Here is a 21,535-nt window from a genome sequence, read left to right as displayed (position 1 = left end):
TATAATATTTAATTGAAAAGAAATGTTAAAGATGTTAAGACTTTAATGAATATTAATGATAGAACTGAATTGGAATGGAATGAGGGTTTTAATTACATATATTTATAATCCTAAGAATATAGTGTATATTTTAAGAATGTACCAAGCAGAATTATTATGTATTATATTGAATATTATAACCTTAAGGTATACATTGAAGTTCAAATAAGAGTTGAATGGATAAAATTAAAAGATATAAAGGTGTCATACTCCAATTAGTAACTACAGAAAAAAAATTGTTTAATGAGAAAAGGTAATATGAAATTGAAACAGGACAGACAAAAGTATAAATATAATGATTTGAATTGAGATGAGATAATCAAAATAAAGTTGAGAAAATTAAAAGAGGGGAAAAACTATTTAGAAAATGCAAAATAGTAACAACATATGGATTAGAACACAAAAATGAGCATGAAATTGAGTTTGTGTCTGTATAAAGAAGTGTAACCTACGCTATTTTCAAAAAAGATGTTTTACTTGTATTATGTTTTTTTGTGTGTGTGAAAACCCAAATAAAACTTAAAAAACAACAACAATCAAGTCTCTAGTTTTCCAGGTTAAGGGATGCAGAAAAGTATCATGTAACTACAAGAGCTAAGTCCTCAACTTATGACAAGTGAGACAAGAATTTCCATTGCTAAGCAAGGCAGTTGTTAAGTGAATTGTGCCCAGTTAGCTATCCTAACTTTTTGTCATGATTAAGTGAATAATTGCAGATATTAAATTAATTCTGCTTGGAAGGTTGCAAATGGTGATCATGTGAACCCAGGATGCTGCCACCATGGTAAATACAGCATATGCCAGTCACCATGCACCCGAATTCTGACCAGGTGACTGTGGGAATGCGATAGCAGTCATTAAGTGTAAAGATCAAGTTGTACATCATGCTTTTCAGTGCCATTGTAACTTTGAATGGTCACTAAACAAATGACTTTAAGTTGAAGACTACCTATAACAGGGGTGTCAAACTCAATTTCATTGAGGGCCACATCTGGATTGTGCTTGACTTCGGAGGGCCGGGGAGGGGCATGGCCATGGTGGGCATGGCCATCTCAACATCATTCATGTCAGAGGGGCACCTGTGGTGGCCAAGTGCTAAGGCAGGACTTCCCTGAGACCCACACTTATTCATTATAATCTTCCTTCCTTCCTTCCCTCTTCATCTTCTTTCCCCTTTTTCCTTATTTTTCCTTCCTTGCTCTATTCCCATTTCCCATCTTTTTGTCTTTTCTGTTTCCCTTTCCCCATTCCAGTCCCTTCTTGCATGCTCAAATACAAAAGGGGAAACATTTCTCGTTTTGTTTTTAGTTTGTTTTGATAGCCCTCTGCCAGCAAAAATGGAGCTGGGGGGCACATGCACTCCCCCTCCCAGTTCCGTTCTTGCTGGCAGAGACACCGCGGGCTGGTCCTTTGCTGTTTCCAGGCCAGCAACACGGGCCAGATCTAAGCACCCTGCGGGCTGGATGCGACCCACGGGTCTTGAGTTTGACACTCCTGACCTATAACGCATTAATTAGGGTTATAATTGTACCCTCCAATGCTCATATTTTTCAATCAATGTCCTTCATGTCCTGAGTTAGAATTAAGGGAAAGCACAATTTCTCAGAAGCAAGGATAGAGAAAATATAAAATACAGTACATAGGATAAAACCTAACACATATTAAGTTACAGAAGGTGTCCTGACAGCATTATGATCAAATTAAATATTAAATTTTCTATTATTAGAAGTTAGCCCTCCTGAGGTCCAAACTGAAGAAATAGTCATAATTATTTGTATTTCCCATTTCTAAACTGCCCATCTCCCTCAGAGAATTTGAAATTAGAATTTGGAACTAATTATCACCCAGAGATCTTTTAGCATGCACTTGAGCAAGTCTTCTGTACTATATTGTTTGTAATATAAAATTGGCTCCTATGGTTGCCACCTAGTGGATATAAACTTGTCATTATCCAAATTTGTCAACCCAGTAAGAAAAATTTCACTGCAATCCTAAATACATTGCCAAGAACTAATCCCACTTATATGTAACTCATTTTGCAACATTAGGTAAGACATATAGGATCAGTTTATAAACCTATTATAGGCTTTTGTAACATGCTGTAAGCTAAAAATGAGCCAAGTTGGGCCATTGCATAATTTGTATTAACAAAATCATTTTTTATTAGTACTTGGAATCTTTTCAGAGCCATGGAAAATAAAATGAATGAAAAGTGTCCAACTCAATTTAAATATTAGAAATATTATCCTTTTACTTAAAAGCCTGTTTGGGATAACAAGTAAACTTTTTCAGAATTTAAAACTTGAGATTGTTGTTCATAATGTAATTTGAGTTTCAGTAAAATGATCCTGCTTGATAGTATCCGATGTGGCTAAAATCTGACTGAGTTTCAAGATAATACATGGTTGCTAATTGTAAGCCCCACTGAATGGATTTTAGATAAACATGAATACAATTGCAATGTTAATTTTCTTAAATCAATTTCCCTTGCTTTTTAAAGTCAACTCAATCCAAATAATCTTTTTGAACAACCAAGGTAGTCAGTCAATCTACATACAAGTTTGTCTGTGAGCCACTGCAACTTGAAGTGTACAATTTGAGGTTATTTAATAGTTGAGTAAAAACATATGAAAGTTATTCATGTATTACCAGATGGACACCAAAAACAACCCTGTTTATGTTTTAGAACTGAAATACAAATAATCTTAACATTCAGAAATGAAAATGTACCCAATGAAATATGTGGAACTTCATACAAAATTGTTCAGTTTCATCACCACACCATTTGCTTTCATGCCTTCTTTACGTAGCTTAATAGCTCTTCTTTATTCATTTGATAATCACTTTTTTTCCACTGTTCTCGTAATTGTTGCAGGAGGGGCCCAATGTCTTTGCCTGATGAGATTCCCATTTGTCTTAAGTCATGACCAGTTACAGGAAAAAAAGGCATAGACCACTCTTGCATTTCTTTCAGAAGCTGTTCTTCTCCTTGGTACTTCAGAAGTTCATGGATTCTGGATGTTACAGAAGCCTCCCTTGCCTTCACAAATACAGAAAATGAGAAACCTGAGCACAAAGCATTCATGGCTAAGTTACTATTTTTATACACAAAATACTTCAAACCAGATCAATCCTCAATCTTCTTAAGTTCAAACTTTACTTGGCACTATTTTTAAAAACAATAACTATTTTTTTCGGTGCTTATGCATTAGATGGTTTGTTTGTGGCTACATACAAAGAGGAACCCAGTCTGTATTTAAGGAGTCAGCATTCATACTCTCACAGCCTTCTTCCTAACTCCTAGCTTATGTATCTGAGATTAATGAATGAGGAGAAAGATGGCTCCCAACAGATCAAATTAAAAGATAAACAAAAATCAATAATTATCCGGAAAAGATTTACTATACTTACATCTAAAACGAAATCCTGGTATGGTTTAAGAGGCATTGAAGTATCGGAAGCTTTGGTCAAGTCTCTCCTGTGCTTCAACAGAAATAGCCCAAGGTTTTTTTCATCTTTTGATAGTTTCAGTCTTAAATCCAGTTTTGAAAGATCACATGGAACCTTTAACAATGACGTTAGAATGGTCATTGGTTTTGGTAAGAGATTCTGAACATTTTTACAGACTGTGTCAAATTCCTGTAAGTTCCCATTAACAGGTAATCCTGAGGGGATACATATAAAGAAGGGTTTTGAGAATAAGATAACTTAACTATTAGAAATTGACAAGAAATCAACTAAGATTACAAACAAAGCAGTATGTGGAATTGCTAGACAAGCAGAATGGCTAACAGTATCATTACAAGTAATGGCAACATCAAAACGCTAGTGCCCTGCCACTATAGAACCAATGTAGAACAGGGCTACAGATTCAAAGCTTTTTAGGCCTAGCAAGCAACAGTAGTATCCCAATGTTCTAATTTTTCAACCTTGACAAAGTTGTGTGACTTCAACTCCCAGAATTCCCCAGACTGTCCACACTGTCCTAAGTAATGCAGACATTAAACTCATTTCAGAAGTTAATATGACAAATCTGGGAGCCCTGCAGTTTTGAGATTTCAGATTCTAAAATTCTCAAGCCAGGTTTACTGAGGAACTCCAAAGATCTTTGAAGGACAATTACTATGGCCTGTTATTGAAAAATAAAAAGATGTAACTAGTTACTCAAGGATATGTCACTCAGATAATAATATTCTCAATCTCTCTATGGAGATTCTCAATCATCCAAATAATGGTTGTCCCAAATAAAATCCACACCAGTCAATTAGAACTGAAGAAGCTTCTTGAATGAGAAGCAAAACATTTTCAAAGAAAAAAATGCCAAGAAAGTCCAGTTGTCTTTTGGAAAAAGCACCTTTGGGATATTCTCTGTCTCCAATATTCACATTTGTATAGAAATTAACATCTATTAAGCTTTTTACCTATATAATCAGTTACTGTAAGTTCATACATCAGATGAATGAGTTGATTTACATATTTTCCAACAATAATTTTTTTCAATTCAGTCCAAATCCTTTCGCCAGATATTCCAGCCAAACCTTTGGCGTTTTCTTTAATGGCTTCCAAAGTTTGGGCATCATGGTCATCAGGCTTTTCAGCTATCCTCCCGTAAAATCTAAGGAAAATTTTTTTCAGTCTGATAATCTTCATTTAATGGAATTTATTTAATAAAAATTAAATGAATTGAAATAAAATAAAATAACTTAATATGCATGAAATAGGCATCATTATTACCAACCCCACTACTCACAACTTGATTTTCAAGAAGTTGGGAACTGGATAGGATGGCAGAACAATGTAACAGTATATATCGAAGTGTTCATACGCAAACAAAATTCACTCTATATTAACTCAATACCGTCACTGTAAAGACTTGGAATACAATTGTTTTTATAAATATGATAGTTCAAATATATTCAGGCAAACTGACCATCAAAGTGGAAAGGGCCGAGATCTGATGTCCAAATACCATTAATACTGAGTGCCATACACAAATCAGGAAGTCAGAGCTCTATAAGTGATCTACAAGTGAAATGTAATTAAGGAATAAACAAAAGAGCCTCCAGATCTCTGCAAACTAGCCATTGCTCTTATCATGTAGAAATATAAAGCTATTTACCGGAAGTAGCGTAGAATGCGTAAAAAATCTTCTTTAATTCTCTGGTTGGCTTCTCCTACGAATCTGATATTCTTGTTCTTTAAGTCATTGTAACCATTGAAGTAATCATAAAGAGTGCCATCCAAACCTATCAAACAAGTGGAACATTTTATTTATTTATTTATTTGTCAATTGCTTACAAGATAATAGATATAAGTATAAACATAGTTATGAATACATGGATACATATAAGAGAGAAAAAAAGAAACAATAGGACAGGGACTGTAGGCACGTTGGTGTGCTTATGCATGCCCCCTACAGATCTCTTAGGAAAGGGGTGAGGTCACTAGTAGACAGTCTAAGATTAAAGTTTTTGGGGAAGAAACCAGAGTCAGGTAGAGTATTCCAGACATTGACCACTCTGTTGCTGAAGTCATGTTTCCTGCAATCAAGTTTGGTGCGGTTAATCATGAGTTTGTATCTATTGTGTGCTCTTGTATTGCTATGGTTGAAGCTGAAGTATTCATTGACAAGTAGGACATTGGAATGTATGATTTTATATAATATACTTAGATCGGACTGAAGGTGGCATAGTTCTAGGTTTTCTAGGTCTAGAATTTCAAGTCTGGTGGCATAAGGTATTCTGCAACGAGTAGAGGAGTGGAGAACTCTTCTTGTGAAATATTTCTGGACTTTCGCTACTGTGTTAATAACAGATATGTAATTTGGGTTCCAGACTGATGAGCTGTATTCAAATACTGGTCTAGTAATTGTTTTGTATGCTTTAATTAGTAGTGTGATATTACCAGAGAAAAAGCTACGTAGGATTAGGTTAACAACTCTTAATGCCTTTTTGGCTATATAGTTACAGTGGGCTCTAGCACTTAGATCATTTGAGATGAGTACTCCAAGGTCCTTGACAGAGTTTGGATCATCAACAAGGTCTTGACTATTCAGCTTATATTTTATTTTCTGATAAAAAAATGTAAGACAGATATCGTCTAATATTAGGTTGACTCAGCCTTCTATCCTTTGCCAATATGTAAGACAGAGCATTTATTTGTTGAGATTTGAACTTGTCATTTGTTTGATCATTCTGATACATAGTCAAGGTCTTTTTGAAGGGTAGCAGAATTGTGGTGTTGAATAGCTTTACATCATCAGCGAAGAGAACACAATTACTCTTAATATGATCACAGAGGTCATTTATGTAGAGTATGCAGAAAGTTGGTTCTAGAACACTGCCTTGAGGGACACCACTGTTGATAGGTACAGAATTTGATAGGACGTTTCCAATTTTGACCATTTGTTGTCTGTTTGACAGGAATGCTTCTATCCAGTCATGCAGGTGTCCAGAGATATCATAAGATTTTAGTTTTAGGAGTAGTTTGTTGTGTACCACTGAATCAAAGGCTTTACAGAAGTCTATGTAGATTGCGTCTACATTTTGCCCTGATCAAGTTGTGTAGTCCATATGTTTTTGCAGTGTAAGAGTTGCAGATTACAGGATTGTTTTTTTCTGAAACCAAATTGTTTATTAGAGAGTAGGTTGTTTGTCTCTATGTGGAGGATAATGGATTGGTAAATAATTGAATCCATGACTTTACGGGTGACACAGCATAAGCAGATTGGTCTGTAATTTTCAACTGGGCTAGGGTCTCCCTTTTTGAAAATGGGGGTGATCGTGGCTAGTGACCATAGGTTTGACAAGGAGCTGGTCCTGAAAGATTTTTCAAAGATTATGCTTAGAGGTTCGGCTATGGCAGTGGATAGCTTTTTTAAGAAGCAGGCACATATTCTGTCTGGTCCAATAGATATAGATGCTTTTAGAATTGCATAAGTGCAATTATTTTAATAGAAATTACTTAGAACTTTTTAAAAAGCACTTTCGAAAACTCCATCTTTAGCATTTTACCAAGGCCAGAGAAAGATTACCACCAATCTTGGCAGATAGTAGGGTGAAACATTCATTTTAGAAGGCCAAAGTTAAAAAATATTAGGCACTAATTTTATATTAACTTCTGGACCACGTTCGAAGAACTTAAGACATATACACTCCATGTAAGATGATTTTCCAGTTAGCTTCCAACTCCTACTTTAGCCTAAACCTAGAACCACAAAAGATAAAGTTGAAGGAGAACATTTAGGTGAGAGAACAGTCTCCACTTATAGGACCGTCATGCCATCTTTTAAGATGGAAAAATAGCTTACCTAGGAACATAGAATTAATGGTGAGATCTCTTCTTGCTGCATCTTTTTCCCAGTCAGTTGTGAATTCTACTTCTGCATGTCTCCCATCAGTATGCAAATCAATTCTCAGTGTGGTAATTTCAAAGTTCTCCTCATGGAGCTGCAGCAAAAAGAAAAAAACCTCATTTGGCTACCCTTTTAAATCCCTTTTAAAACCTCGTATTAGATGAATAGAATACAATTTTGAAAAAAATATCCATCCATCCATTTTGTTTCCTGCATGAAAACATTCCTTTGCCTGTTTTTTATTTCCTTTTTCCTTTTACAGCTTAAAATTGAGGGTGGGGGTTTATTGGGTTTTGTATTGGGAGTTTTATTTCTGTAAGCTGCCTGGACTTACCTTCAGTCAGTTGGCGGCCATATAAAATTTCTTAATAAAAAAAAGCAGACAACTCTCTTTTTTAGAGTATTTCCCTTCATGCAATCAAGTCTGTTTCCACTTGCACCAATGTCTTATCTGGAATTTTTTCCCACATAGCATTCAAGCTAATTGTCATCTTTTTTTGCACTCAAGTACATGTCTTATTCTTCTTTGTACATTAGTGACAAATATTTTCTATCAAATTTATAACTTTTTAAAAATATTTACAAATGCCATAGTATTCCAAAAAACATGTAATGCTAATGCTTTGATTATTCTCTGTTTTGGATTAAATCAGCTTCTAGTTTGTAGGACTGGAGACAATGACTTAGCCACAACTAGACTCAGAGACATTTCATCTTGCCCCACGTGCCTTAAGTTCTGGTAGTTTGGGCACAGGGTTCTAGGCCTTCCTTCTCCAAAATGGCATTTTCTGCAATTCCCAGACATTGTGGTGAAAAAGTATAGTACACCTATCTTCCATTACAAGCAAGTATCATCAGAGTCTGATGATATTGTCATGGTGTGCATACAGCCCATTTCTCTTTCTCTTCTAATATTCTCCAACATTTGCTGATATAGTCAATCAGCAATGAGATCCGCTTACGGGAAGGGGGAAATAAAGTTGCCTCATTGCAACAATGTCTATATTTTTCTATTTACTAATAACAAAAAGCAAATCTAAACTATATTTACTAGCTTTCAAGCTCAACATGAGAACAATTTGGACTTTATTTTTTAATAACCTTAGGAATATAAATCTATAGAAGTTCCTCTTCTACTAAAATACTTTTGCTATCTATTTTGCATTTTAAAAGTTTTCAAAATCCTTTTACCCGAGCAGTGATAGTTCCATGTTTTTCTCCTCGGTTGTTGATCATACGGACACCCATGGCCTGGAACATTTCTTTCATCTGACTAGGAGTTGCAGTAGTGGCAAAATCGACATCTTGTGGTTTTATTCCACTGAGTAAATCCCTTACAGCACCTCCTGCTATTCTTAGTTCATAATTTTCTTTCTCAAACATTTCTGTAAGTAGAAATGGGAAAAAATTGTAAAGAGAAACAAATTCTGAAGACGACAAAATGGACAATCCCATTAACTCTACTAGTAAGAATGGTACATGAAGGAAGCCAAGTAAAAGAAATTATAGCATGACTTTTGATTTATGCTAGGTTTGTCCAGGACAAATAATGCTCTAGCCTAACTTTTAATTCACAAGTTACAATTTAATTTTGTAAATTTAATAGAATGGGGCTGCATTGGCTCAGTTACAAAATGTGTTATTTATATACTATTTGGTTGTCTTTTGGCCTTGTGTGTGAATGCATTCATGCAAAGATGTACTCCATCCTGAAAAAGACATTGCTCATAGATGGAGAAAATTTAAATAATAGCTTAGCTTTTTAAAAACCCCTTATTTCTGTGTTGCAACTTAGAAAAAAAAAAGAAACTACTGAATAGCATTTAAGATTTTTTTCTTTTCAAAAAGTCATGTGCATTCGACCACATGCAGATTAGTCTTGATCAAGATTAAGACCAATCAAATACTGCAGAAGGGGCCTCTATTTTCACTTGTATCATTAAAAGGGCTTAAATATAGACCTTCCCGTATTTCTTATAGCTATTGATACAAACGTGTTTTGTATGTCCGATATTAGGTTGACTCAGCCTTCTACCCTTCTGAGGTTGGTAAAATGAGGACCTAGATTGTTGGGGGCAATATGCTGACTCTATAAACTTCTTAGAGAGGGCTATAAAGCACTGTAAAGTGGTATATAAGTCTAAGTGCTATTGCTATCACTCAGGCAGGCATTCTAACAAATCACAGAAGCAGCCAAAGAATCTAGACCATATTGTAAAATGAAACGTTTCATGTAAGTTATATGTCTGGATTAAGCATTTTAAAACACTTCTCCAAATTTACCTCAGCAAAAGTCTGGAAAATCTGAGTTTAACATAAATGAAATAAAGGTAGTTCAATATAACGTCTACAAGTAGCACATATCCTTGGAACATGACACTACATTGGAAACAGTGAAACAGTGACCAAATGTTTGATACACCCAACTCTCAGATATGATGAATGAAAAGAATCAAATTTGTCCTTCTAAATAATGCACCTGAAAAGTGAGCAGGACTAGTTTGCAGTCTTGCAGTGAAACTTATGTTTGATACTTAAAAGTCTCAAATCTGTTTTGATAGTTTGAGAAACATTTGTATCTTGGTGGCCCATTGATGAGTACTTTTTGGTAAACTGTATTTGAGTGAGAAAGACATTCAGATACTATTATAGATCAGTGTTTCTCAACCTCTGCAACTTTAAGACATGTGGACTTCAACTCCCAGAATTCTCCAGCCAGCATCCATGTGCCTTAAAAGTTGCCCAGGTTGAGAAACACTACTGTAGAGCCTTTTGAACAGTTGTTAAAAGAAATCTGGCTGTTATATTAGTTATAATCCCAATGCAAAAGAGAGTAACCTACTAGTTTATGTTGCTATCTTGGTATGCACCAGCATGTGGTATTTTATTACTGAAGTTACTACCAGAATAAAATAATTACTATTCATAGTAATAAATCAAGAGTTCTTGTTCATTGTTGTTTTCACAATTTATCAGGAATTTTAGTACTTAACAGGGCTGAGAAACCTGCCTTCCCCCATCACCTTGAAGAAATAAACCAATCTGATAATTACAGAGTTGGAAGGGACTTGAAAATCTTCTAGTCCGATCCTCTGCTTAGGCAGGAAACCCTATTCCATTTCAGACAAACTGTTGCCCAATCTCTTCTTAAAAACCTCCAGTGTTGGAGCAATTACAACTTCTGGAGGCAAGTTTTTCCATTAATTGTTCTATCAGGGAATTTCTCCTTAGTTGTTTCTCTCCTTGATTAGTTTCCACCCATTGCTTTTTGTCCTGCCTCCAGTGGCTTTGAGAATAGCTCTTCTTTGTGGCAAGCCCTGAGATACTGGAAGACTATGTCACCCCTAAGTCCTTCTTTTCATTAAATTAGACATACCCAACAATGGTAAGGGATACTCAAGAGTGTAGATCAAGTGTCTTCAAACTTGGGAAGTTTAAGACTTGTGGACTTCAACTCCCAGAATTCCTGGGCTAACATGACCTGAGGAGGAATTCTGGAGTCCACAAGTCTTAAACTTCCCAAGTTTGAAGACCCCTGGTGTTTAGATGTTCAAGCAAACAGCTGGAGTCCGGCAGGTTGTCCATCCCAGCTCCCAAGCCACCTCCCAAGAAAACAAGGCACCTGTACCTGCTATGCCCTTCAGTCCTGGTGTGAAAAGGGACTGAAATTCGGAAGACTCTATCTTCATGGTTCTGAAATTCCGACAAAAGCTCGCAAGCCCTACTCTGTTCCGGGGAGCAAGGATTTCAACTGCTTTACAGCCCAGAAGAACGAAACGACTCCACATCTTTTAAAAAAGAAAAAAAGAAAAACAGCGAAACGAAACCACGAGTTAATGAACACGCAAGGCAAACATGGTGCAGACAGCTCAGAGGCCCGGTAGATATAGCTATATTACGTGGGTGGCGGTTGGGGACAAAGCCCTTTGCACAGCTAGGAAAGGTGGAGTGAGCCGCCGGAAAAAAAAATAAACCTCACGCCACGCTCGGTTTCCGCGGCCTGCAAGGAATCCCCGCACCGGCCGGGCTTTTCAGTCCATTCCCCCTTTTCCCCGTTCCTAGGGCCTTTGCTGGTCAACCTGCGCTGGCAAGAGAAAGGGCAGCCTGACTCACCCACGAACTTGGGGGGGTCGCTTAAGCGTGCGGCTTAAGCGTGCGGACCCAGCAGCCCCGCAGCCCAGTTGCTGCAGGAAAAAAAAAATGAAGGGAAAGGAAGGGTGGGAGTCCCAGAAGCACGAATAGGAGACCGGCGCTACAACGGAGTAACTCCTCCTCCGCGTCCTTCCTATTCGAGGGCGGCGCTTTTATTTGTCTAGAAACCCGCCAGTGGCTGCGCCGCTTTACTCAGCAGCTGTGCGCGCTTTTTAAAAACGGGCTGCCGGATCGTTCGCCGCCTTGTGGAGTAGTTTCAGCTATTGATGTGTGTGGGGGGGGTTTCTAGGCCTTTTGTGTTCAAGGGCCTTTCTGCGGCATTAAAAGGCCTCCCGAAATTGATATTTTGCTTATGTCCGAAAGAAATGGCCTTTTAAAAGGTCGTTATCTTTAAGGGTATTTTTATCTTTAATATATGTGGGATATATGTGGGTATTCTCTCTCTCTCTCTCCATGTTTATGTATATTGAAGGGGTGGTGACCCTTTGAAAACTGTATGCAACGAAATTTCATTTTAATGTAGGCCGATTGGTGCACATTTAAAATGATAATAAAGTTATTCTAAGTTTAAGTCTTGGTCCACAAAATGCAATGAATGGTGTGCTTTATCCCTACTTTGTTAAACACAACTGGCTAGGTTTTCACAGTATGGTAAGCTAAAAATCACAGTGAACACTGGAAAGGCTGGATCCATATAACAGGTTTTAATGGTTGTTGAAAGGTGTCAAAATGCCTTTCGAGGATTCGATTGTCCTGCTGGGAGAGCTCCGGCACAAAGATACGGACAACTGCCTGAAAGCTGGATCTTTTTATTTTTCAGGAAGGCGGAGAACAGCGAGAAGTCTCCGTTTCTGGGCTAGCTAGCTTCTTATGGTAAGTCCCTGTTTTTTATACCCCTTTCTCCCTTTGTAAGTTGATTTTGTGTGAGTGTTTGTATTTGTGCCTAATGTGTTCCGGACTAGCAGGCTCAAAGCCTGCAAACCTGATTGGCCCGCTGATAGCTGATCGTGATTGGTCGCCATAGACTGATGCGATTGGCCAGTAAACGGGCTGCTGCAATTGGCCCTGCCAAGAGCGGCAAACTCAAATCGCTTTCATTGGCTGCCTAGCTGCAGCCAGCCCTATATAAGGGGCTGCTGCGGCTGGGATTAGTTGCTCAGATCTGAAGTCACAAATAAAGAGCTGTTGTTGCTATCTGAGTCTTGCCTCCGTTCTTGAACCATCCTCCCAGATCTAACACTGGCGACGAGGATGGGATGCGGAGGCAACGAAGTCTATTGATTTGAGCTAGCTGAAGGAGCATGTGGCTGACAGAGCGCAACGATGGCGACATGGCCAGCAGTGCTATACCACCAGCACCATTCGATCCAGCTAGCGAAGACTGGGACTCTTATATGGACAGATTTCAAATGTTCCTGGAGTCCAACAACCTCAAAGATGCCACGCCTATCAAGAAACGAGCCGTTTTTCTAACCCATTGTGGGCCAGCCATTTTTAAGATGGCTAAAGCCTTAGCGAAGCCAGCTGAGGTTAAAACCATGGATTGGGACACCCTTGCTCCCATCCTGCGCAACTATTACGCCCCAGCCGTGCCAAGTCTTATTCGCAGACACGAGTCCTTGGCCTCAGAGACCCAACCGTCCAGAGCAAGATCATGGCCAAGGGAGACATCTCGCTTGCAGATGCCATAGCAGACACCACCTCAGCTGAAGCCACTCGTAAATCAGCAGCACGAATGCGTCGAACCAGCGGAACCAACCGCCAACCCACCAACGATGCTGGGAAACCTTCAGACAAGTACAGATCGACCACCCATCATGAAGATGTCGAGTCATCCTCAGACAGCGAGGAAGAAGAAGTCCACAGGCTCCGGTCTGAATGTGAGCAACGGTTCCAGCGGGGTCGTAAACCCAACTACCAATGCGCCGGATGCGGGGGAAACCATCCCCGATCCGAATGCAGATTCTTAGACGCCATGTGTCGTTTTTGCGAGAAACGAGAGCACATCGCGAAGGTATGCAGAAACGAGAAATTCCAGCCCCAGATGGAGAGGGAGCAGCGCAAAGAGGTATGATGGCAACTCCACCATACAGAGGGACCGCCCTAGCAACCAGTGGAACCAGTACAGCAGATCCCGAAGGTTTAACGACACACTCAGACGAGAGGAGGCTCATCAAACCATCACCATCGGCCACGCTTCATCACTTGACGCTAAAAAAATCTGAGTAAAGGTCACCATTGAAAACAAACCGTGCATCATGGAAGTCGACTCTGGGTCATCACTATCCATGGTATCCTGGAGAACACTCAAACAGCTAATTCCCAACATCCGACGCCAAGACCTCAGCAGCCAGAGACTCATACTGAAAGACTATAAAGGCAACAGGTTTCCAGTCGCAGGTACCCGCCATGTCCAGGTCTCTTTCAAGGGACATGATGCAATTCTACCACTCACCATCGTAGACAGAGACCGGCCAAGTCTATTGGGCCTTCAGTGGTTCGCGCCATTAGGAATCGGAATGGCTGGCATCCATCATACTGAAGACGATGACTGGGAGGCAGCCCTCGTCCACGACTTCCGAGAAGTGTTCAACGAAAGCCTAGGCAAGTATAAGGGGTCCCCTATTTCATTTAATCTTCGCCCCGACATTGCACCCATTCGCCTAAAGCCACGCCGGGTTCCCTTTGCTCTCAAATCCAAAATTGACGAGCAACTGGACAAATTAATTGCACAAGGCGTGTTAGAACCTATTGACCACGCCCGATGGGAAACACCAATTGTCACCCCCATAAAGCCTGACGGGTCCATAAGAATCTGCGGTGACTACAAGGCCACCCTCAATCACGCGCTACAGCAGAGCGCCTACCCAGTACCAGTTGTTCAACATCACCTGCATTCACTTGGGGGTGGCAAAATATTCACAAAATTAGATCTGGCCCAAGCGTATCAACAGCTACCAGTTGATCCTGAGACTGCAGAAGCCCAAACTATAGTCACACATCGTGGTGCATTCAAATGCAACAGGCTCCAGTTTGGTGTAAGCGTAGCCCCAGGCATCTTTCAAAGCCTGATGGAGAGACTATTACAAGGTATAAAAGGGGTCGTGCCCTATTTTGATGACGCATTAATAGCAGCACCCACAAAAAACCAATTAGAGAAACGCCTCAGAACAGTCCTACAGAGGTTCAAAGATGCTGGCCTCAAGGTTAAGAAGGAAAAGTGCCAGCTTTGCACAGAAAGGGTGGAGTTTCTTGGCTACCTCCTTGACAAGCAAGGAATCCACCCCACAGAAAAGAAATTGGCAACTATCAAAAATGCCCCAAGACCCAAAAACAAAACTGACCTCCAAGCCTTCCTGGGACTTATTAAACTTTTATAACAACTTCCTACCCCAGAAGGCGACTGTTGCTGAGCCCCTTCATAGACTACTCGATAAAAGGGCCTCCTGGATTTGGGGAAATCGGGAGGAACACGCCTTCCAGCAAGTAAAAGACCTCCTTACCTCTGATGCAGTACTAATTCAATATAACGAGACACTGACTTTGACTGTCACTTGTGATGCCTCACCATTTGGGGTGGGGGCCATCCTGAGCCACGTCCTACCAAACGGCTCAGAGGCACCAATTGCATTTTTTTCAAGAACTCTATCAAAAACAGAAAGAAACTATAGCCATTTAGATAAGGAAGCCCTTGCTATTGTCTCTGCAATTAAAAGATTTCATGAATATGTTTATGGGAGACCATTTTCTATTATAACGGATCATAAGCCACTATTTGGGATTCTGGCGGGCGACAAACCTACTCCACGCGATGGTCGGAATTTTTCGCTGCCTACGACTATCAATTAAAGTATTGCCCGGGGAAATCTATTCCTCACGCAGATGCCTTGAGCCGCTCGCCACTACCCGAGCCACAGGAAGACCCAGCTCCCACACTCCCGGTACTGCAAATAGAAACAATGTCCTCACCTCCACTAACGGCCCAAGACATCGCCTTTAAAACCAAAAGAGACTCTTGTTTGGCACGAGTTTGTGGCTGGGTGGAGAGGGGATGGCCAGATTACGACCCTAAGGAAATATTTAAGCCATTTAAAAACAGACAAACAGAACTTTTTTCACAAAGAGTCTTGTGGGGAGACCGAGTTGTTGTACCAACTAAGTTACAAAAAAGGGTTTTGCAAATGCTACACGATGGACACCCGGGCATCGTGCGTATGAAAGCGCTGGCAAGAAGTTACGCCTGGTGGCCAGGTATGGACAAACAAATCGAAACCTGGGTCACCTCTTGTAACAGATGCCAGGAAAACCACTCAGCCCCACCAAAAGCTCCACCAGCAGAATGGGAAACACCCAGGGGTCCCTGGTCTCGCATTCATATTGACTTTGCGGGACCTACGAGAGGCCACATTTTCTTAATAACCGTAGATGCATATTCTAACTGGCTTGAGGTCAATAAAATAAAAGCAACCACTACTGAGGCAGTCATCAAAAAACTGAACAGACTCTTCGCCACACACGGGTTACCAGATGTCCTGGTCTCTGACAATGGGCCCCAATTTACTGCCTTAGCCTTTGAACAGTATTTAGCGGAACGGGGCATCTGACACGCACTCACATCACCGGCTCATCCTGCGGCGAATGGTAGGGCTGAACGAATGGTTCAGTTTACAAAGAAAACCCTGCAGAAAATGGAACAAGGTAATATCCACGATAAAGTCACTAGAATGCTGCTCCTGCAACACATCACACCAAACAGCACGACCAATAAGTGCCCAGCTGAACTCCTGATGGCCAGGAAACTCAGATCGCCTATAGATCGTTTGCACCCTGCCTACACCCCAGAAAAGCCCCTGGGTTCCAGCAGCAAGCACTGTGTTTTCAAGGTAGGAGACCTTGTTTTCGCAAAAAAAATTTCTGGGGATCTCCTTTGGATTCCTGCCCAGGTAACTCAAGTTACAGGCCCCCGCTCCTACCGTCTACTCACCACTGATGGCAGACCATGGAAACGCCATATTGACCAACTGCGCTCCAGACTAACCACATCTTCCAACCCTGACCCTAACTTTGACACTAGGGGGGGAGGGGAAGCAGTGAACTCAGAATTAGAACCAACACCTGTTTATTCTGAACTAACACCGAGATCACCGCACCATTGTTTGCAACACTCACCAGCTGCAGCTGAGCCTGGACAGACGAACGCTTCGCCAAGAAACAGCAGCCAGGCAGGTTCAGCAAGCCCAGGGAGCCATGGCAGTAGCAACGAAGCTGAGGACTCTATCACCCCGGGGGCACCAGAGGAGAGCCCTGACCATGGTACCGGTTCACCGTTCCTGTTTGATCGAGCAAGCAGTCCATCTGAACCCGGATTCGAACAGGGACAATTGGAATTGCATAAGTCAGGTAGACAGGTGTGAAGACCTGCCTACCTGCGAGACTATATTACTCCACCCCTTAAACGGAACCGAGAGGGGAGGGGTGTTCCGGACTAGCAGGCTCGAAGCCTGCAAACCTGATTGACCTGCTGATAGCCGATCTTGATTGGTCGCCATAAACTGATGCGATTGGCCAGTAAATGGGCTGCCGCGATTGGCCCTGCCAAGAGCGGCAAACTCAAATCGCCTTCATTGGCTGCCTAGCCGCAGCCAGCCCTATATAAGGGGCTGCTGCGGCTGGGATTAGTTGCTCAGATCTGAAGTCACAAATAAAGAGCTGTTGTTGCTATCTGAGTCTTGCCTCCGTTCTTGAACCAACCTCCCAGATATAGCATAATGTTTCAAATTCTGTTTGAGTTTGTCTTTATTTCCGCTGGAGGGCAAAATCCGTGGGATGGCCAGATTGTATTATTGCTTTTCTGTAATCTCTTTTAGTTTTAAGATAGTTTTTCATATTTGTTATGTGGCAATCTACTGTTTGTCCATTTTGTAGTTTATGTTTTGTGTCTTTTGTCTGTTTGTTTTGCTTATTTGGTATGTCCTGTGTTTGTAAGGGTTTTCTAAATTATCTTTTGTTTCCTTTTTTCTATTTGTCTAGTTTTCTTAATTACTTAGGCTTTTGTCTATAGGGATTCTTTAATACTTTTTATTTGATTCCTTTTCCTATGTAAGTTTGTTTTCTGGCTGGCCTGATGTTCCCCTTTGGCTTTTCCTGTTTTTTTTTTTTTTTTTTTTTTTGTGACACTACTGTCTTCGTGAAGTTCCCTTTCCACAATCCTTCATTTTTTTTTTTCTAGAGGGCGGTCTCTGATTGAGTGTCTGGGTATACTTGGTATTCATGATCAATATGGATCATCATTTCTGCTGGCGAACTCCGCGGGGTGGCCAGATTGCGTTATTGGTTTTCTGTAATCTCTTTTAGCTTTAAGATAGTTTTTCATATTTGTTCTGTGGCAATCTCCTTTCTGTCCCTTTTGTAATTTATATTTTGTGTCTTTTGTCTGTTTGTTTTGCTTATTTGGTATGTCCTGTGTTTGTAAGGGTTTTTAAATTATCTTTTGTTTCCTTTTTTCTATTTGTCTAGTTTTCTTAATTACTTAGGCTTTTGTTTATAGGGATTCTTTAATATTTTTTATTTGATTCCTTTTCTTATGTAAGTTTGTTTTCTGGCTGGCCTGATGTTCCCCTTTGGCTTTTCCTGTTTTTTTTTTTTTTTTTTTTTTGTGACACTACTGTCTTCGTGAAGTTCCCTTTTCACATGGTTAAGTGAGATGTGTGAATCCCATTCCACCATCTCAGTGGAACTGAAGGTCTGCGGTCTCTTCCATGCAAGTGAATGCGGGAAATTTGCTAGGAAAGCAAAATTTGGTTTATCCCTAAAATTCTGCTACTAGCTGCTTAGATTTTCGCAGCCTGTAGAATTTAAGAGAATACTGTCTGGACATGCCACCCCTCCCCCCCCATGGGAAAACTATGGAAGAAGACATGCAGCTTAAGCGGTCTTTTTGAGACTTAATGGGTTTGCATGAATCACAAATTAGCAGGCAGCTCTGTTGGAAGAAAAATCCTCCTGGGTTCAGTTCCAAGTGGGGAAAAAGACACTGGAAACACGGAGACTGGTTGGAAAGTTTAATGGTGGACAGGACCACATGGCCTGGAGCTCCAGAGTGAAAAGGAAGGATGATCACATGCTTCAAGGTGAAGGAAAGAGATCAAGAAGGTGCTGAGAGTGCCTGGGTTTTATAACCTTTGTTGGGATTTGAATTGGAGCTTGTATTCTGATTGGTTGTCAGACTCCCATGGGGCCATGCAGGGGCAACTCTGTAGGCTGTCCTGAGTTCCAGGCTTGGTTGAGCCTTGCTGGATGATGATGCACTGAAAGGGTTTTTGAGCAATTGCTATAGGTTTACCTGGAGATCTTTGTAATGGAAAGTATTCTGGCCCATGCCTTAATGGCCCACCCATTAACAAAGATGAGAGTGAGCTTCTGCTTCTGAGTTTCTGCTCTTTTTAGAGGAAATATTCTGCCTTTTTAATATTTCCAAGAACATTTCAATTTTCTACGAGAGGGGTGGGTGCTAATTTCCTACACAGCAACTAGCGTGTTATAGGATCCCAGATTTCAATTGTGCCAGTGTTTGCAACCAAATCCTGACATGGGGTGTACTTTGTGTTCCACCCAAGGGTAAAATTTAGTAGGTGATCACTGAGATATTATGGTTCTACTGTTTGTTTGTTTTTTAATTCCCCTTTGTGGTTTCACTAGGATAAATGAAAGCTAATTTTGTTACTTCAGTCTATAACAAATGATTATATCTTTGATTCTGCACTAAAATAGCTTCTGGCTCCTTTAGACAGAATAGAACAGAACAATAACAGTTGGAAGAGACCTTGGAGGTTTTCTAGTTTAACCCCCTGCTTTGGCAGGATATCATTTCAGTCAAATGGTTGTTCAATCTCTTCTTAAAAACTTCCAGTGTTGGAGTGTTTAGAACTTGTGGAGGGAAGTTGTTAAGACTATGATTTGAGTATGTGAACCATACATAAATGCATGCCAGTGTGTTCACTGGAGCCAAATATATATTTCAGGGGTTAGGATTGAAAACAACTGAACCCAAAATAAATGATCTTGAGAACTAGGTCAAATAGCTTTAAACAACTGAAGAAAAATTGTTTTAATATATTCTTACTTGTAATTCTATAATGAAATTAATCTTCATTTGAACATGATAAATTAGGTTGTTCAGTGCCAGATTCCTTGTTATTGGCCTCTTTTTGGAAGGATGTATGATCTCAATATAGATACCAGTTACAACAGCATTTTTTTTTTTGGTGCTAGGTAGCCACACATGATCAAGAAAGTCTTAATTCTATAGTGTAGCATTTCTCAATCTTGGCAGCTTGAAGATACCCATACTTCAAGTCCTAGAATTCCCCAGCCGGACTATCTGGAGAATTTTGGGAGTTCAAGCCTGCACATCTTTTGAGATGTCAAGTGTTCAAGGAATAGTGGTATATGGTGTTGTTTTGGATTACCGGTCTGTATGACAGCTGTGAGTAAAAACAGTACAACAACAACACACTTTATCAGTAAAGCGATCAAAATGTCACCAATACATGCTTATGAGTCAAGCAATGAAAAAATCGGTAACACAACTAATGATGTAAAATATGCAGTTATTTTTATTATCAATTATTAACATCTTGATGTTGCATTATTTGTCTAGAGTCTATTTTGTTTTATTTGATTTTTCCTGTTTATAAAGCTATTATAGTCTGAGCTGTCATATCTGTTTTGATGTTTTTATATTTTTTCTCATTTCATGTGGTACCCGGAGTCCATTTGTTAACTGATAAATTCAAATATATAAAATAAAAACTAAATATTTATTAAACATATATCATGCCATAATGATGACTTTTTAATAGCTTACAATGTAAATAATATAGACATCCATGATAAAACTATGACAATTTCATAATAAAACCTCTTAAGATGATGCAATGATAACAAATGAAAAGAAAAAAAATGTTTCAGGGTGTAAGAGAATATTGTCTGGAATAACTCCATTGTCATAATTTCCCCAAAGATCAGCTGAAAACTTGATCTGCATAGCGGGGAGGGAGTGCTTTGCAGTTCAAATCTGTGGCAGAACAGAAAAACAGTACCTTCTAGGTTCAACCTGGGCACATTTTGGAAATGTGGGACTATAAACAGATTGTATCAATATAATTTTATGGATTAGGCTGATTCAGGAGAATTTGCAATGAACTTTAACAGGCTTAACACCAGCACTTTAAATTGTATGTGACAAAAAGTGTGGGCTCTATAGAATCCCATCCTTCGTGTTCCCAAAGTTGGGAGAGACAGTATGTATATGGGCTACCATATTCTGGATCAATTTCCAAGTTGTCTTTGTAAACATTTCAAGTAAAGCCAATGCAAATGTGTAATTTACTTTGCTTCCACAAATGTAGTGTAACTTAGCAAGTTAGATGGTTTTAAAAGAGGAATAAACAACTTCAGAGTTCTTATTTAGTTAGCATGATGCCTTTGTGGGGCATTCACTTGGAAGTGACTATAAAATAGACCAGTGCTTTTATGAAATATGTAGGTTTCTTGATGGTGATTATGGAAAATGGAATGCTAAATTCCATGGAGATCTTTGATCTTATCCAGCCAACTCCTTTGGCATTGTTATTCTTTTCTAATTACTGGAATGCAGCCAATGTGTCACTGATTAAGTTATGGCATTGCTCCATTAAAAGCAATTAATACTCTGTGCAAATACTTTTGGCTTCGGGGTCATTTAGTACACAGTCAGACAAACTGGAACTGGGAAAAAATATCAGCTATTTCCTCTACAGGGTGAATCGCTTCCAGAGTCAACTGGTTTTCCTTGATTTCTTGTTGTGGAAAAGAAGATAGTAAATTAGACTGTCCGTACAATAGGATACAAAAGACCTGGTTCATACTGATACCAAGACTGAGTGAAAATATATTTACTATTCTGTGTTTTTGTAGCCAGAATCCCTAAACGCATAAATGTTCTAGGAT

The 21,535-nt window shown here is 39.7% G+C and overlaps 1 protein-coding gene across 1 annotated transcript; it reads right to left on the bottom strand.

Moving 5' to 3' along the window:
• Nucleotides 1-2,260: 2,260 nt before the first annotated feature.
• TRNT1 (tRNA nucleotidyl transferase 1) lies at nt 2,261-11,671 on the bottom strand. Its single transcript, XM_026722495.2, has 8 exons — nt 11,507-11,671; nt 11,022-11,181; nt 8,585-8,778; nt 7,349-7,487; nt 5,159-5,285; nt 4,461-4,654; nt 3,451-3,704; nt 2,261-3,079 (listed from the first exon to the last, which is right to left on the bottom strand). The coding sequence occupies exons 2-8, from the start codon at nt 11,179-11,181 to the stop codon at nt 2,831-2,833; spliced, it is 1,317 nt and encodes a 438-aa protein (XP_026578280.2). The 5' UTR covers nt 11,507-11,671; the 3' UTR covers nt 2,261-2,830.
• Between the last annotated feature and the right edge of the window lie 9,864 nt (nt 11,672-21,535).

The sequence above is a fragment of the Pseudonaja textilis genome, chromosome 2 (genome assembly GCF_049901715.1).
Source record: "Pseudonaja textilis isolate UNSWEBS1 chromosome 2, rPseTex1.2, whole genome shotgun sequence".
NCBI lineage: Eukaryota > Metazoa > Chordata > Lepidosauria > Squamata > Elapidae > Pseudonaja > Pseudonaja textilis.
This window is presented reverse-complemented; position numbering and strand designations above follow the sequence as displayed.

Excerpts from the sequence above, each read along its gene's own strand:
- TRNT1 (XM_026722495.2), bottom strand. The coding sequence starts at position 11,181 with ATGTGGAGTCGTTTCGTTCTTCTGGGCTGTAAAGCAGTTGAAATCCTT. Across the intron at positions 8,779-11,021 it reads AGGACTGAAGGGCATAGCAG|AAATGTTTGAGAAAGAAAAT; the intron begins GTACAGGTGCCT and ends TTCTACTTACAG. Across the intron at positions 7,488-8,584 it reads ATGGAACTATCACTGCTCGG|CTCCATGAGGAGAACTTTGA; the intron begins GTAAAAGGATTT and ends TTTTTGCTGCAG.